At 47.1% G+C, this 15000-nt stretch overlaps 1 protein-coding gene across 13 annotated transcripts in view; it reads left to right on the top strand.

Moving 5' to 3' along the window:
- The window catches only part of Osbpl3 (oxysterol binding protein like 3), a 185858-nt gene that overhangs the window by 108408 nt on the left and 62450 nt on the right, over positions 1 to 15000 (top strand). For 11 of the 13 annotated variants that reach the window (XM_076566785.1, XM_076566788.1, XM_042273322.2 and 8 more), the window contains 6 exons: positions 791 to 904; positions 4552 to 4719; positions 5218 to 5344; positions 7693 to 7796; positions 7998 to 8090; positions 8905 to 9061. In XM_076566785.1, coding sequence (XP_076422900.1) covers positions 791 to 904; positions 4552 to 4719; positions 5218 to 5344; positions 7693 to 7796; positions 7998 to 8090; positions 8905 to 9061 — 763 coding nt within the window. The remainder of the gene's footprint in view (positions 1 to 790; positions 905 to 4551; positions 4720 to 5217; positions 5345 to 7692; positions 7797 to 7997; positions 8091 to 8904; positions 9062 to 15000) is intronic. The other 2 variants (XM_006982186.4, XM_006982188.4) reach the window with 1 other exon arrangement.

The following is a 15000-nucleotide window of genomic DNA, read 5'->3' as shown; positions in this document are numbered from 1 at the left end:
CTTGGCCCGGCATGCTGTTGCAGAAGTGTGCAGGGGGGCTTGAGGTCAGCCCAGAGCGGCAGGGCTCTGTGGGTAATAGTTTTTCCAGGTTGCACAAAGCTCCCTCTCCACATACTGTCTTAGCTCTGGATCTAGGTGGGCTCCGTTCCCCACCAGGAGAAGATGATAATCGGTATCACAGGCCTGCTCTGGTTTTAGCTAATTACGGGGACAGTGCGTGTGACAAGTGTCCTTCCCACTGTTACGGTGACCGAGGGGCTTCATGGAGAATGCCATGGTTAAGGTGGACTTCTTCTTGGAGTTAACCCTAAGAGTTTGTCCTGGAGGGTCCGAGTGACCAGCAGCCCTGCCTCGTAGGATGCTTATCTCCTCTTTCCCAGTCCTTCTGGTCCTCCTTGGTTTCTTGTCTGTACTCTTCCTTTTGAGTCACTTATGAATGAACTTAGACAACAGACACTAATTCAGGGGAATGGCTCTTGGATTGCCTTGGAGACAGCTCAGGGGTTTTCTCTTCACTTCCGGGCATCCCGATGATGAAAACTCATTATTTAGCCTCCTGCCCTCCAGCCTCCTCTTCAGTGAAGTAAGGCCAGTGCTTCTCCCTCACAGAGAGAATACCGCACCTGTGCAGGTCTTAACTGGGTCCTGCCTGCATGGAGGGTTCTGTCAGTCACAGTGTCCGGGTTTACCATTGGTGGATGTACAAGATGAGGTGGGAGGGGACCAGGGAGGCTGTGACAACCACCTCGACCACTGTGACTCTCAAATAGCCCTCTCCCTGCTCCTGCAGATCGAGAGAGAGAAGCTGCATGGCTGCATTGATGTGGGGCTTTCTGTGATGTCTGTGAAGAAGTCGTCCAAGTGTATTGACCTTGACACCGAGGAGCACATCTACCACCTGAAGGTGAGGACTCGACCAGGGCCGGCTCCTACCGTGCCGCTGGCTCCTACCGTGCCGCTGGGGTCCTACCGTGGCGCTGCCACCAGGGCTTGTGTTGGTTGTGGACTTGTCTGAGGCAGAGTCTTGCTATCTTGCCCACTCTGGCTTCAAATTCTCGGGCTCCAGTAGTCTCCAGCTTCAGCTTCCTGGGTAACCGCTCTCCCAGCTTGGCTGTGTAGAGGGCTTTCTGTGGCCATGGGATTGCCCACTACCACACTGCTGGTGATGACTTTGGGACATCTATTCACCATGTGGGCAGTCTTGGTCACTAAAGTGTCCCTAAGGGGTACTATTGATGTTAGGATCGGCCAGCTTTTCCCTTGTTTGTGCAGGACTGTCTCCCCCATTGCTTGAAGAGTTAATGTCCTTATCACCATTCCCCAAATGCCCCACCACCCCTCCTCAGCAACAGCAATCAATAGCAAAAGCACCTTCATGTGCCCTTTCCCCCAGGCTGTGTGTCTTTAGTATATATAGAACATCTACCCTAAAGTATGTTCCCTGAAGTATAGCATTTACTGTGTGCAGACCTGACTTATAGCGTTAGCCAGTTTTATAAAGACTTTATTAAAATCCTCATATTGTAGTGAAATGTCAATTTTCCCCCTAACATAGGAGTTTGCACATCTTACATCTCAAAGCTTCTTACCCACTTGTCTTTCTCCTGAAGGTGGGTGACGTCATAAAAGCATGGCGCTTGAGGCCCAGGGCAACATCAGTTCTTTTGTGATCGCTTACTAGCTGTTCAACTTTGACCAGTCATCTGAAAAATCTTAGGGTCTTGATTTTGTTTTGTTAGCTTACCAAAAGAAAGAAAAACAATAATAATAATAATAATAATAATAATAATAATAATAAAAAGAGTGATTCCAATGCTCATTTGCAGGGCTATATGTGTAAGATTTATAAGGTTTGCCATAATTCCTTGGGGGTGGTGTGGGGTCAGTAAGTTTAGTGAGCTTAATTACTGTTTGTAATTATCAGGCAGTGCCTGGATGTTGGCGATAAATTGAGAATTGCTTAGTCAGGTTGCTTGATCTTTGGAGAATGGGGCTGAGGGTTGGGAAAACAGAGGTTCTCACCTGTCCCTGTCCCTTTCTGGAGTGTAGGTCCCCTGTCTGTTCCCTAACCTAACCCTCCACTCTGGGTTAGTTGGGTGTATAAAGCCATCCCGCTGACACTGTGGGCTGATGATCCTTTGCTGAGAGAGTCTCCCAAGTGTTATGGTTAAGCCTTTACCACTGGACATCAGTGTCGTCTCTTCTCTAGTGGTAACAACCCACACTGTCTCCAAGTATTTCCCACTGTCTCCTGAAAGAGAAAAGTCTCCCTCGTGTAATAACCATGGCAAAATAAAGGAGGGGAAAGCTTTAATTATGTAAGAAAATTATATAAAAATATTTAAGAGAATATACTGCTCCCCTGCCAGCTGTCAGTGGTTAACCTCTCTGGAAGAGCTGACGCTGTTTTCCTGTATTGGTCCTGTGATTCTTTATTCTGTGTTTTCACAATCCTTGCTTATCTGCAGTTCTAGTTAGCAGAATGAAGTGATTGATCACTCATGTCTACTTTTTAAAGACCTAGAATGAGATGCATTGGACTTGATAGCATGAGACAGAGTGATTCTCAGTGATTCACTGTAAGTTTTGCTTGGTTTCTTGCTCATCCTTAGTATCAGCTCTGACTTGTAGTGTGGGCCTGTTGTTAGCTATGGTTTCCCCACCCCTTCTTTATCCCTGATCTCTACCCCCGTCATCTGTGCCCCCCCCCCCAAGTCTCAATGTATAGCCCAGGCTGGCCTTGAACTCACAAACCTCTTGCGTGCTGAGATTGAAGGCATGCACCACCACACCTGGCTTGATTCTCTTATTTTATACCTGAGAAGTCTGGACAGGACAGCAGTTAAGAAACCACCCAGCCGCAGTCCTGGAATGACTTCAGGGCCTGTGATAGACCCGTGGTTAGTTATTTAATAAAGTGCCTTGTTCCTCTCCTTGTTTAACCAATAAAAGATGAGTCAAGATGAACGCTTTGGGCACTGGCTTTTCAGGGCTTTTGGGAGTAGATCAGTGCAAGGATGACACAGATTCTTATGAAATTCCTCTTAACGACATCTGGGGAATGAAATCCGTTCAGGGGCTCACTGTGCAGAGGAGACAAATAGATGTGTGTCTGTCTGTGCTGTGGCTTCCTGCAGACATGTGCTAAGGGGGAGCCTCCATCTTCAGGTACCTCTAATTGACAGAGTCAGATTCAGCGTGTCTCTGCTGCCACCGCTGTCCATCTGCACAACTTCCTTCCCAGCCACAGCCTGAGTCAGCCACAGTGCTAGCCTGGCAGGCCATTGACCTATCGGACATCTTTTTGAGTTATTTTACATTACAGCTTTATGAGTCTATGTCCTAACATCTAAGTATCACTTTGAAATTATGAATATCTCTCATATACACAAAAATATTGATTTAAGAAATGTCTGTAGTATAAAAGTGGTTGCACGCCGGGAGGCGGTGGCGCACGCCTTTAATCCCAGCACTCGAGAGGTAGAGGCAAGTGGATCTCTGTGAGTTTGAGGCCAGCCTGGGCTACAGAGTGAGTTCCACGACAGGCTCCAAAGCTACACAGAGAAACCCTGTCTCGGAAAAACCAAACCAACCAACCAACCAAACAAACAAATAAAAATAAATAAATAAATAAATAAATAAATAAATAAATAAATAAATAAATAAATAGAAGTGGTTGCTATAGTCCTATTAACACTTTTATGAGCATTTGAACTGTTTCTTAATAAAAATTATTATAGCAGACATGGTGTTATGTCTGTAATCCTAGCATTCAGGTAGTTAATACAGAAGTATTTTTCCTAAGTTCAAGTCCAGCCTGGGCTATGTATTAAGTCTGAGGCCAACCTTGGCTACATAGTGAGTTTGAAGCCAATCTGGGCTATATAGCAATACACTGTCTCAAAACTCTTTCTTAAATAAAAATTACTAATTATTAACATTTTTTTCCTGGAAAGTAGAAATTCACAATTCCTCATTTATGGAGAGAATGAATAAACTTGTGTATAATAACATCACAGCAATGCAATGCTTTGTCGGATATTTTTCTTTTTGCTGCAAGAGGCAAAAATGCTCTTTTGGTTAATGCTCACATATGTTAACAGCTACTGCCAGCCATGCATCTTTTGTCAGGGTAAGATGAACACAGACCAGTGCTTCAGGCTACTGCATTCCAGTTCAGACCGATTGCACAGTCTGAGTTACAAGTGTTTAAATGAAGAACAGAATTGATATGGACATGGGCCAGACTCAGGCTTGAGAACTTGGAATTGTCTTAAGAGACAAATGTGAGTTTAAGTTTATTTGTTGTTTAATAAAACTGGCCCCCTTTGCATTCTTAAAAGTTGTGTGGCAGTTAGGATGTCTCAAAGGAAACACGAATATGTATTCTCCGAAACCACAAAAATGTAAACCAAGGCAGTAAATGCAATTTCTTCTTTTTCATGTGTGTGAGCTCAAAAGAAGCAGGCCAGGAGTGGCCTCGTGTTGATGAATAATCGATCCTTTTAGCAAGTGGCTCTCTTTGATGGCTCTCGACTTAACACCCTGCAGGTGAAGTCAGACGACGTCTTTGATGAGTGGGTATCCAAGCTCCGGCACCACAGAATGTACCGGCAGAATGAGATCGCCATGTTTCCTCGGGATGTCAGTCACTTTTTCCCAGGGCCCACTGTCACAGATTCCGCCCCAGGAGTGTTCGAGGCCATTTCCAGTAGGAAGGTAATGATTATGAGTCTGGGAACAGAGAGGCCCATTCTGGGAGTGAGTCTGTGGGTGGAGCAGGGTAAGTGGGGGGTGGTATTTAATTAGTCTCTTGGCCAGTGAGTCTGGCCCAGGATGTAACTAGCATGGAGTAAGGTAGGGAGCGTAGGCAAGGAGATTTCCTGGAGTCTTGGGCTCCCTCTCAGCCACACTGATGCTGGTTTTCCTACCTGGTTGTTGGATGCAGCTCATTAAGCATGTGTACAGCAGCACAGGATTGCCCACCCTTCCCCAACACATCTTTACTGTGGTACCACCATGTCATAGAAGAAAATAAGGACCGTCACCCAAGGCCGTGGAGCACGGTGTGGCTTAGCCGGGGTGATAGAGTCTCTTCTAGGGGAGTTTGCTAGAATCTTCTTCCCAAATCAGCCCGCTTTCCCTTTCCTTCCCCTTAGAAGCTGTCCCGCCACTGTCTGTTTTGATTTCTAACCTGCTCTTGTCACCCCTGAGCAGCGCAGCAGTCTGTCAAAGCAGAATTCATTTCAAACGGGAAGCAACCTGTCGTTTTCTTGTGGTAGTGGTGACACACGAGTCCCATTCTGGCTGCAGTCATCAGAGGACATGGAAAAATGCTCAAAAGGTAGAGCGGCTTGACTCCTGTGTCTCTGCTTTCCGTCGTGGCTCCGAGGTGATGCATGCTTGGTATTGCCTTCACGTGCATTTGCGGCCCATCTGTATTCCGTCCCTTACTTTGCTAATGAAGGTCTCCTCATCATTAGCCCACCTGCCCTCCCCACAGAGCTTAGTGTCTTCACCTGGGTGCAGACAGACTTCCTAGTTTAGTCCTGGGATGGATGCATGAATTTCTCCAGGGGCCATAAATCATATCTCCATGCGTGGGGACTGTCAGCTCACTTCACAGTCTTTTAAGTGCCCAAAATGACTCTGCTGCCCACCCAAGATGAGGAGTCAGTGTCCACCGATTAAGTGTAAGTGGCCAGCTGGAAAGCCCTCTTAAGCATCCTCCACCTTGGCTGTATGCTAGAATGATGGAGAGAGCTTTGGAAGATTTGATTTTGTTTTTAATTATGTATATTTGTGTTGAGGGGAGGGGTATGTGCATGTGAGTGCAGGTACCCACAGAGGCCAGAAGAGGGCATCGGGTCCCCTGGAGCTGGAGTTACCAGTGTTTGTGAGCTGCTCAGTGTGGGTGAAGTTTGTTCCCTTAGAAGAGCAGTCTACACTCTTAACCTAACTGCTGAGCCATCTGGACCCTTTAAAGCATGTGAAGCATGGGGGTGCCCATGCCTATGCCTCTGTCCCAAACGAGCTATTTAAATTAGTCTGGGGTACGGCCGTAATGACCCTGAACCCAGTATTCCTTGAAGGACTCTGACAAGGAGGCAGGATTGGTCACTCCTACATAAAGCAACTCAGTGGGGTTTTTTTTGTTTTGTTTTGTATGTTTTATTTATTTTTTTCCCCTCCAAGACTTATTTTTAAGTGCATTGGTGTTTTGCCTACATGTATGTCTGTGTGAGGGAGTCCATATCCCCTGGAACTGGAGTTACAGACAGTTGGGAGCTGCCATGGGGGTGCTGGGGATTGAACCACGGTCCTCTAGAAGAGTAGCCAGTGCTCTTAACCGCCGAGCCATCTCCCTGGCCCCAGTATTCTCAACCTTAATCAGCTAAAACTCATCTAGGGAACCAGACTGAGATTTCTAATGGGATAGAGAGTTCAGATTTAATTGTCTAAAGTGAGGCCTGGAGCAAGTGAATTTTAAAATTTTCTAATTAAAAAATTAAGGTGGGAGCTCAGTCATAAAGTATTTGCTATGCAAGCATGAGAATCTGGGTTTGATACCCAGAACCCACAAAGTCAGATGTGGTAGTGTGCACTTGTAATCCCAGGCCTGGGGAGCTGGAGATACATGGATCCCTGGGGCCAGGCAAGCTTGGACTACTTGTGAAGATTCTGGCCAGTGAGAGACCTTTTCTTGAAAAACAAAGTTGCTATAGCTCCTGATGAAGACCAAAGGTTGCCCTTTGGTCTACACACACACACACACACACACACACACACACACACACACACACACACACACACACACACACACACACAGTTTTTGAAGTGTGTCTTTGTCCCTGATTTTGAGGCACTGGTAGAGAAAGTGCTCAGTGGCAGCCTTCCCTGTGTCACATGAGGTGTGGTCCCCACTGAGCATGCCGTCTGCCCCTCCCGTAACTGACTAGCTCCACTGACTAGCTCTGGCAAAATGGTCCCCAGAGTATTGTTCCTGGGCCATCATCAGCAGGCTGGCCTGGGCATATTAAAAATGCCAGTTCCCAGGCCCAGACAACTTGTGTGAATCATAAACTGGGGGTAGAGCCTACAATCTGTGAACTTAACAAGCATGGCAGGGGATTCTGCACTGGAGGGCTGAGAGCTATGATGTTGAATCATGCGGGTCTGCATGGCCCAGCGGAAACACCATCCGCATCCAGTGCACGCTGGCAGCCAGCGGTAGAGCGGGCTGTTTCTTGAGTCAGTGACTGGGGTCTAGTCTAAGCGCGCTCTTCTGTCATCTGAGGACCCTCTGCAGAGGCTCACTGTTGTCCTGAGGCAGGGCCCCAGATACTAGTACAGATACTAAGAGCCTCTTGCTGCTGGATTAGGGGTGCTGCTGCTGGGGTGTGGGGGTGGCTGCTGTTTTCAGTTGCTGCCATAGGCCACTGCTGAGCACTCTGCATATGTCAAAATCATTTAACTCTCAGCGCTATGGCTACAAGTGTAATTATCCCCGTCTCCCCTGTGAGAAAACTGAGGTACAGTTCACCAAAGTGGTTTAATCCTAAACCACTATCATCTATGGCCTTTCCTGTGTGGGGAAAATGTAAAGAGGGAAATCAAACATGGAAATACAGAGCCTGGTCCTATTCCCTGGTGCTAGTGGACAGTCGTGAACATCTGCCCTCCCTCCCACAGACCTGGCACACTGCCACGCCTATCTGCTGGAAATGAGCCAGCTCTTACAAAGCATGGACGTCCTGCATCGGACATACTCGGCACCAGCCATCAACGCCATCCAGGTTGGCCTGCCTGCCCTTCCGTTCACCTCCTGCCTTCCCGGTCCTCTCTGGGGCCCTGCATTGGACTAACAGTGGGATGCTGTCCATCCGGTTGCTTTAGCCAAACTCAGGGGGGCGGCTTTCGTGACTTCCCTGCGCGTTTGTCCGGGGGTTTGGGGGGACCCTTACTGTCTCTACTCTCTTTCCTGTTTTGAAATGAAGGGTGGAGCTTTTGAAAGTCCCAAAAAGGAAAAGCGCTCGCACAGGAGGTGGAGGTCCAGAGCTATTGGCAAAGACGCCAAAGGAACGCTGCAGGTAACCTTCGCTTGGCCGCCCGGCCTGCTTTCCTCACGGCGCCACGCTGCACACCACAGTGTGCGGGGCCCCTGACTCAAATGGGACAGGAAAGTGAAGGTTCCCGAGCTGGTCTCTTTACCCTGAGGAGCAATGACTCCTATTCCGGAGACCCTCTGGTTACAGGGATAAGGCCGTGAGGATACTAGGGCAGGGGACATTTTCCTGAGGGAAAATGGCCTGCCGCTATTGTGAGGATTTGGGGTCTTTCCTTCCTTAACATCCAGCTTGTCTGTGATACTCCCTGCTCTTGTGTGTGCCTGGCCTGGCGGCTGCTGCCTTTCTTGCTCTCATCCCTTGGAGTGGGCCTATCTTCTCCTAGAGTCCACAGGCCTGGGCCTCTGCTCTCCAGGCCCTTTTTCTTCAAACTCCCCGCGCCCCGTCCGGGGCTGAACTTGGATGCTTTCAGAGTAAAGAACATTGCGCGTGCAAATGTGAGCCGAGGGTTTGTTTTCCAGAGGCTCCAGGTGCAAGTAAAGACAAATCATCTGGGAACTGATTTGCTCTGACAGCCTAGTTATGTGGTGACATTCATTGTCACTTCAGCCCATGACTCTAAAGCTGTCATCATGTCTGAGGCTGCATGGGATTTCCTGCCCATTTGAAGTTCATTCGATGCAAGTGGCCATGGGGAGCATCATCCTGGGTTTTTTTTTTCATTTTTCTTCAAAGTTATCCCTCGGTGGGAAGATGCACCCCTAAGATGCCTCCTTAGTCGGTTCCAGTCATGAAGGCTCTAGTCTGAATAGAAACCCTCCCTTTTCTGTCACTTTAGGTCCCTAAACCTTTTTCTGGCCCAGTGAGACTACACTCTTCCAATCCTAATTTGTCGACACTGGACCTGGGTGAGGAGAAGTGTTACTCCGATGGTTCTGAAGCCTCATCCGAGTTCTCCAAGATGCAGGAAGATCTGTGCCACGTTGCCCATAAAGGTAAATGAGGTTCCCTTCCTCCCAACATATTGGATGGAAATGTCTGTCAACACACAACTACAGTTATCATCTTCAAGGGAATAATAGATAGTTTATTCCGGAACCAATTTTGAGTGACCGTGGCCCAGGAACACAGACCTAGGTTACCCCAATTTCCCAGTTCCAAAGTGGAAGCAGTTTAATGAAGTCTTATAGTTTTACAGAACAAGAAAGTCATAAATCAAGGCATGTTTAAAATACATTGGAGGATACCCCAGAGAGGTGGTAACAGAGATGGGGGAAACTTTTCCATCTGCCCAAGATGTTCTCTGATGACATTCTTAGCTTGTGGGTTGGTGGAAACCTATGATCTTTTAAGTTAATAGATTCTAAAATTTTTTTGTTTGTTGTTTTTTAATCTGTTGGTAACAAGATGTTAGTTTTGACACAGAGATTGGCAGGAAATGTTCGAGAGGGCTAGAGTCGTCCGAAGATAGGGCACTTTGCCTGTGGATCGGCAGCATTCCAGGCTCTCCACAACACTGCATTTCTAAGCAGTCAGTCCATCTCTGCAGACACAGCTTCCTCTCTGGAATTCTCGCTCACATGTCCAGTGCATGACGTAATCTGGCGAGTCCTTACAGAAGCTGTCTCAGCTGGTTCATTTCCTGCTCCAATAAGGCTTTCGTAAGCCTCACTTTTATTTATTTCTTTGGTAGTGTAAATGTTGTTGCAAAGATTTTCTTTGGACCTCTTGGAAGAGACAGGGAGGATTTGGGATCTAGCTGACAACCCAACGATTCAGCCAACTGAAGGCTGAAAATGGTTTTCAAGGTTGCATCTGTTTTGAGCACAGGCTTTTGTCATTGTCCTTAGCCCCTAAACAACACAGGAGAGCAACTATTCACCGATTCTTACATGTACAGGTACTTACGCATCGAAAGATGATTTGGCACATATTAAAGAATACGACACGGCAGGCCCACCATACTTTACAATCGGAGCGTTCTTATGCTGGTGGTGGGATATAAATTGGTACTTCGGGAATGAATATGGCATTTATTCCACCTATTTTCAACCCCTACTGAACAGTTCCTCTTTGAAGAATCCATTTGTAGGATTAACTAAAATGTATCCATGTAAAGATACCCACTCTAGCATTATTCCTCATATCAAAACTTAGAAATACGTGTGTGACGTTGTTAGCCATCACAGAAATACAAGTGGTACTGCATGGAGGCCTCACTGTGCACTGTCTGAAGGGAAGTCTCTTAATGGAGTCATGACCTCCGGAACCGGATCTCTCATCTATGACTGGTGACCGTGGAAGATAGATTCTGGAGAGTGGCCTGGCAGTGTTGTATAAAACTAAACGTGTACCTTCCATAAAACCCAATGCCAGTGCTCCTGAGCATTTAACCCAGAAAAGTAAAAACAGTTATGGGGACAACTAGTTACAGATGTTTAGGGCAGGGCTGGGTTGTGGCTCAGTGGTAGAGCCTCCATGTTAAGCATTACAAAACCATAATATTAGGAGCAGATTAATTTGTATTGGCCAAACACTAGAAACATTTCAATGTCCTTCTACAGATGAACAGTTAAATAAACAGTAGTATCCATGCAGTGGAATACTACTCAGAAATAAATTGGGCATGGATAGATACAGCTACCGAGATAGATTCAAGGGCATTAGCAGAATGAAAACAGCTGATTTGTAAAGTCTACAGCCTCTGTGGTTTCACTTTGTAAATGGTATAGAATGAAAGAAGAAATTAGTAGGTGTAGAGTTTAGGGACGGGTGGGGCAGTGAGGAGTATGGATGTAATTTTAAAGGGACCTTTGTGGTGATAGGCAGTTCTGCATTTGATTGAGGCAGTGGTTTTAGGAATTTGCCAATGTGATAAGATCACATTGACCCATAGCCATACACATATGTACAGCTGAGTGCATGTAAGTCTGAAGAAATCTGAGCACACTCCGTTACCCTAACATCCCCGTCCTGGGGTTATGTTGTACTGTGGTTAACTAGGAAAATGTCACCATGGGGAAGAACTGGGGGCAGGACACAGGGCACTTCCGCACTGCTTGCCAGTTCCTTCGAGTCCGTAACAGTTTCAAAGTAAAAATTATAAGTAACCGTGACCGGGGCTGTGTATGGCTGGGTGAGTAGAGTGCCTGGCTGGAAAGAGTCTAGGTGTCCGACGACGACGACGACGACGACGACGACGACGACGACGACGACGACGAGAGGGGACTGGGCTTTTTAATGTCACACAACCATCGCACCTCGCACGGAGCCCTGGCTGTGCTGTCCGGTGTTGGCTGAGTGCTTCAGATGCCCCACTTCATTTCGTTCTAGCAGAAACGTGGGTGGGGAACGAAGTCTTCACTGCCTGCAGGGAAACCGAGGGTAGCAAAACTATCCGAGGGTCACATGACAGCAAGCCTGGGGCTGAATTCCAGCCTGGTCCAGGCCAGGGTGCACTCTTTGTCCGTACAGATGGGAGGCCAAATGTTATAGAAAAAAAAAAAAAAAAGAAAGGGAGGGAGGAAGGAAGGAAGGAAGGAAGGAAGGAAGGAAGGAAGGAAGGAAGAAAGAAAGAAAGAAAGAAAGAAAGAAAGAAAGTCTCCAATATCTAGTTACAAAGTTATTAAAGTTACAAAACACTATGTACAAAAAAGTATGAAGTCATTTTTTAGAAATAACAAATATTTCTGGCATGTGTAAGTATACTTAAATATCTAGGATGTGCAGAGCATTATTTTATTTGCAGAAACTGAAGCTCCGAGGGCCGGCCAGCTCCCTCTGCTAATGTTTCTCCTCAGCCTTCATATATTGACTGTTACCGTTCAAGTGACGTGAACTAAGATATTTCAAGTGGCATTCCCACTAGTGCTGTCTTCCTCTTCTAGCCACAGGCTTTTTCTTTCGCTTCATATTATTGATTCCCGCAGAAAATACTCCCGTGTGTGTGTGTGTGTGTGTGTGTGTGTGTGTGTGTGTGTGTGTGTGTGTGTGTGTAGAGAAATATATAATTTTTCTTTCTCTCACCTGACACATCTCAAATCCATTTGGTTGTGAGATTGGTTATCGTGCTTGAGACAGAGTCCTCCCTCAGCCTCCTCTCATGCTTGGGACAGAGTCCTCCCTCAGCCTCCTCTGCTGGCCACCCTGTCACCTCTCAGTGGCCAGCAGGACTGCTGTCCCATGTCTGTGAGAGCTGAGGTGTTGCCTGGCCCTTCCTTCCCAGCTCTTCAAGTGCCTCATGGACATCCTTTAGAAGGTCCTTGCCATGAGGACGTTCTGGGATTTGTGGGAGTAGGCCTCTATAAAACACTGTTACCTTTTAATAACATCAACTGCCAATTGAAGGCTGAGGAGACGTGCCCTTCTCCCACAGGGAGACGTCTGGGTTTTACCTACACTGTTGAAACAGCTTGTCAGCAGGGTAGAGGTTGCCATCCATCCTGAGTGTAGGCATCGATCCTGGCTCCCTGCAGTGGTCTCCCCTTCCTTGCAAGTCTGTAATCCCCACTCCCCCGACCCCCCCCCCCCCCAACACACACTCCAGCTGTGCTGTTGGGTCTTTGTGAACCCAGAAGGCTGTAGAGTTGCCCTTTATATCATTTATGTCACGGAGATCCAGGTTTGTGCTCCAGGAACAGGTCAGGTACACTGTTCAGCCACAGCCAGTCCCTTGGGTTTACAGGAGCTCAGCCAGCTCTTCTCCCTTGCTGTGGCATTCATTTCTACTTGCATCTGTTCAAGCTCCCTCTCGCCTCTTCGGCACCACTAGAGGGGCCTCGTGGAACAAAGACCGGGCACAGATTTGCCCTGAGCCCTAGAACCCCGTGTCCTTTCATACATCTGTGTATTCAGACTCAGCCATGCCTTTCTCCCTGCGAGGGTCTTGTTTTGTTACAGACCTTGCCTGTTGTCCTGTGGCTGCAGCAGGACTCTCCTGACTGTTGTTTTGACACAGCTGGGCTAAAGTTGAAAATCCATGTCATATAACCTGTGGACCATTGAACGTGGCACAAAACATCTGAATTATGCTTTTGTAGATCGCAGGAGAGGCAGCAGAGACCCAGCCCAGCTGTAAGAGTTCCTCTGTACATTCATTTTTAGGCATGCATTGAACTCCCCATGGTTCGTATTTCTGGCTTTGTGTATGTCAACACACATAGAAGCAAGTGGGATGGAATTCACTGACTCTTAAAGTCACAATTTTTGTTGCATACATTAGCTTTTACGTTTCCCAAAATGTATTTTATGGGATTCTTAATTTACAGGATGGGTAAAAGTCAAAACAAATTTTGTGATTAAAAACACCTGGAAAATGCTGCTGACTGTGGCTGGTTTGGGTTTTACATGTGGAACTGTAGGTAGGGACATCTCCAAAAAAGGCCTGCAGCGAGGAAACCTGTGAGTTTTGTTAAGTGTTGATTGTCAGTGTTATTTGTGAAATTCCCCATTGACCCATGGCCATCTGGTGGGGGGGAGCATGTCAGCAGACAGGCAGGCATGGCACTGGAGCAGTAGCTGAGAGCTTAACATCTTTTCCACTATCCCCCAGCAGAGAGCAGTACTTGGCCACCCCCAGGGACAGGCCACACCCCCTCCAACAAGGCCACACCTCCTAATCTTTCCTAACAGTCCACCAACAGGGGAACAGACTTTCAACTATATGAGCCATCCTCCTTCGAACCACCACAGAAGGAGACATCTACTTTCTGGCATGGAAGAGAAACAGACGTCCTGGCATCCTATTGATGAGAGAAATCCTCAGTTAGAGATATGAAAACTCAGATGAGAACAGAGTCCACCTCTGTATTCCTTTGTGCCTGGAGTGTTTTCTAGTGTTCAATTGGAATTGAACGGTCACTTTCTGAACTGTTTTGAGCTGCAGAAACCTTGAAGGAAAAGCCACATCTGTAGCAGCGATACCAGAGATTTTCATAACCTGAGGGAAGGGCGGTCCGTGCATTGTTCACAAGTAGAGTTCACGGTACGTGTGTTGAGCAGTTGGGTCCATGTACATGCTCAGCAAAGAGTAAGGTCATTTAGCACAATTCACCAGTGTATCTAAATCAGTTCAGATGGAATACCAGTTAGAACATATTTTACAGCTATGGGCACCATGGAAGAGTTGAAACCTAAAAGAGACAGATTAAAGATCACCAAATCATCCCAGATCACCTAACATCCAGATAGGAATGTTAGTCTTCTGAAGGTTAATTCACATGGTTTCCGTTCAAAAGAAAGAAGGGCTGGAGAGATGGCCCAGTGATGAAGAGAGATGGCCCAGTGATGAAGAGAGATGGTCCAGTGATGAAGAGAGATGGCCCAGTGATGAAGAGAGATGGCCCAGTGATGAAGAGAGATGGCCCAGTGATGAAGAGAGATGGCCCAGTGATGAAGAGCACTGGCTGCAGAGCGCAAGGACCACGTTCAGATCCCAGCACCATACAAACCCTGGGTGTAGTCTCAACCCCAGCACAGACGCAGGCAGAGACCGGAGGCTCTCTGGACCCGCCAGCTTCCAACTTAGTGGGAGAGTCCCCAGCGGACAAAACAAAACCTTAGACTCCAGGTCCATTGAGAGATGCTGCCCTTGCACCCCCCCAAAAAAAGTCCAAGGCATAAAAGGATGCTTCCTTGAGCATGCATGTGCTCTCTGACTGTCTGTCTCTCTCACATGCTACACACACACACACACACACACACACACACACACACACACACACACACACACACACGCAAAAGTGAAGGGAAGGAAGGAGAAATGGAATCCTACTGTATTGGGTCTTGTGTTCTCATGTGCTTTCTCACTGTTTCCTTAAAGCACGGTGAGATGCCAGCATTTCCCACATATTCAGTCCATTTCGGTTGGAAACTGATTCCTGCAAAGCCTAAACCATAGCTGAGCATCGGGGACTGAATTTCCCTTACGACACCC

The sequence above is a fragment of the Peromyscus maniculatus genome, chromosome 3 (assembly GCF_049852395.1).
Source record: "Peromyscus maniculatus bairdii isolate BWxNUB_F1_BW_parent chromosome 3, HU_Pman_BW_mat_3.1, whole genome shotgun sequence".
NCBI classification, from domain to species: Eukaryota; Metazoa; Chordata; class Mammalia; order Rodentia; family Cricetidae; genus Peromyscus; species Peromyscus maniculatus.
The sequence above is the reverse complement of the archived record's forward strand: the minus strand, read 5'-3'. Positions and strand labels throughout refer to the sequence as shown.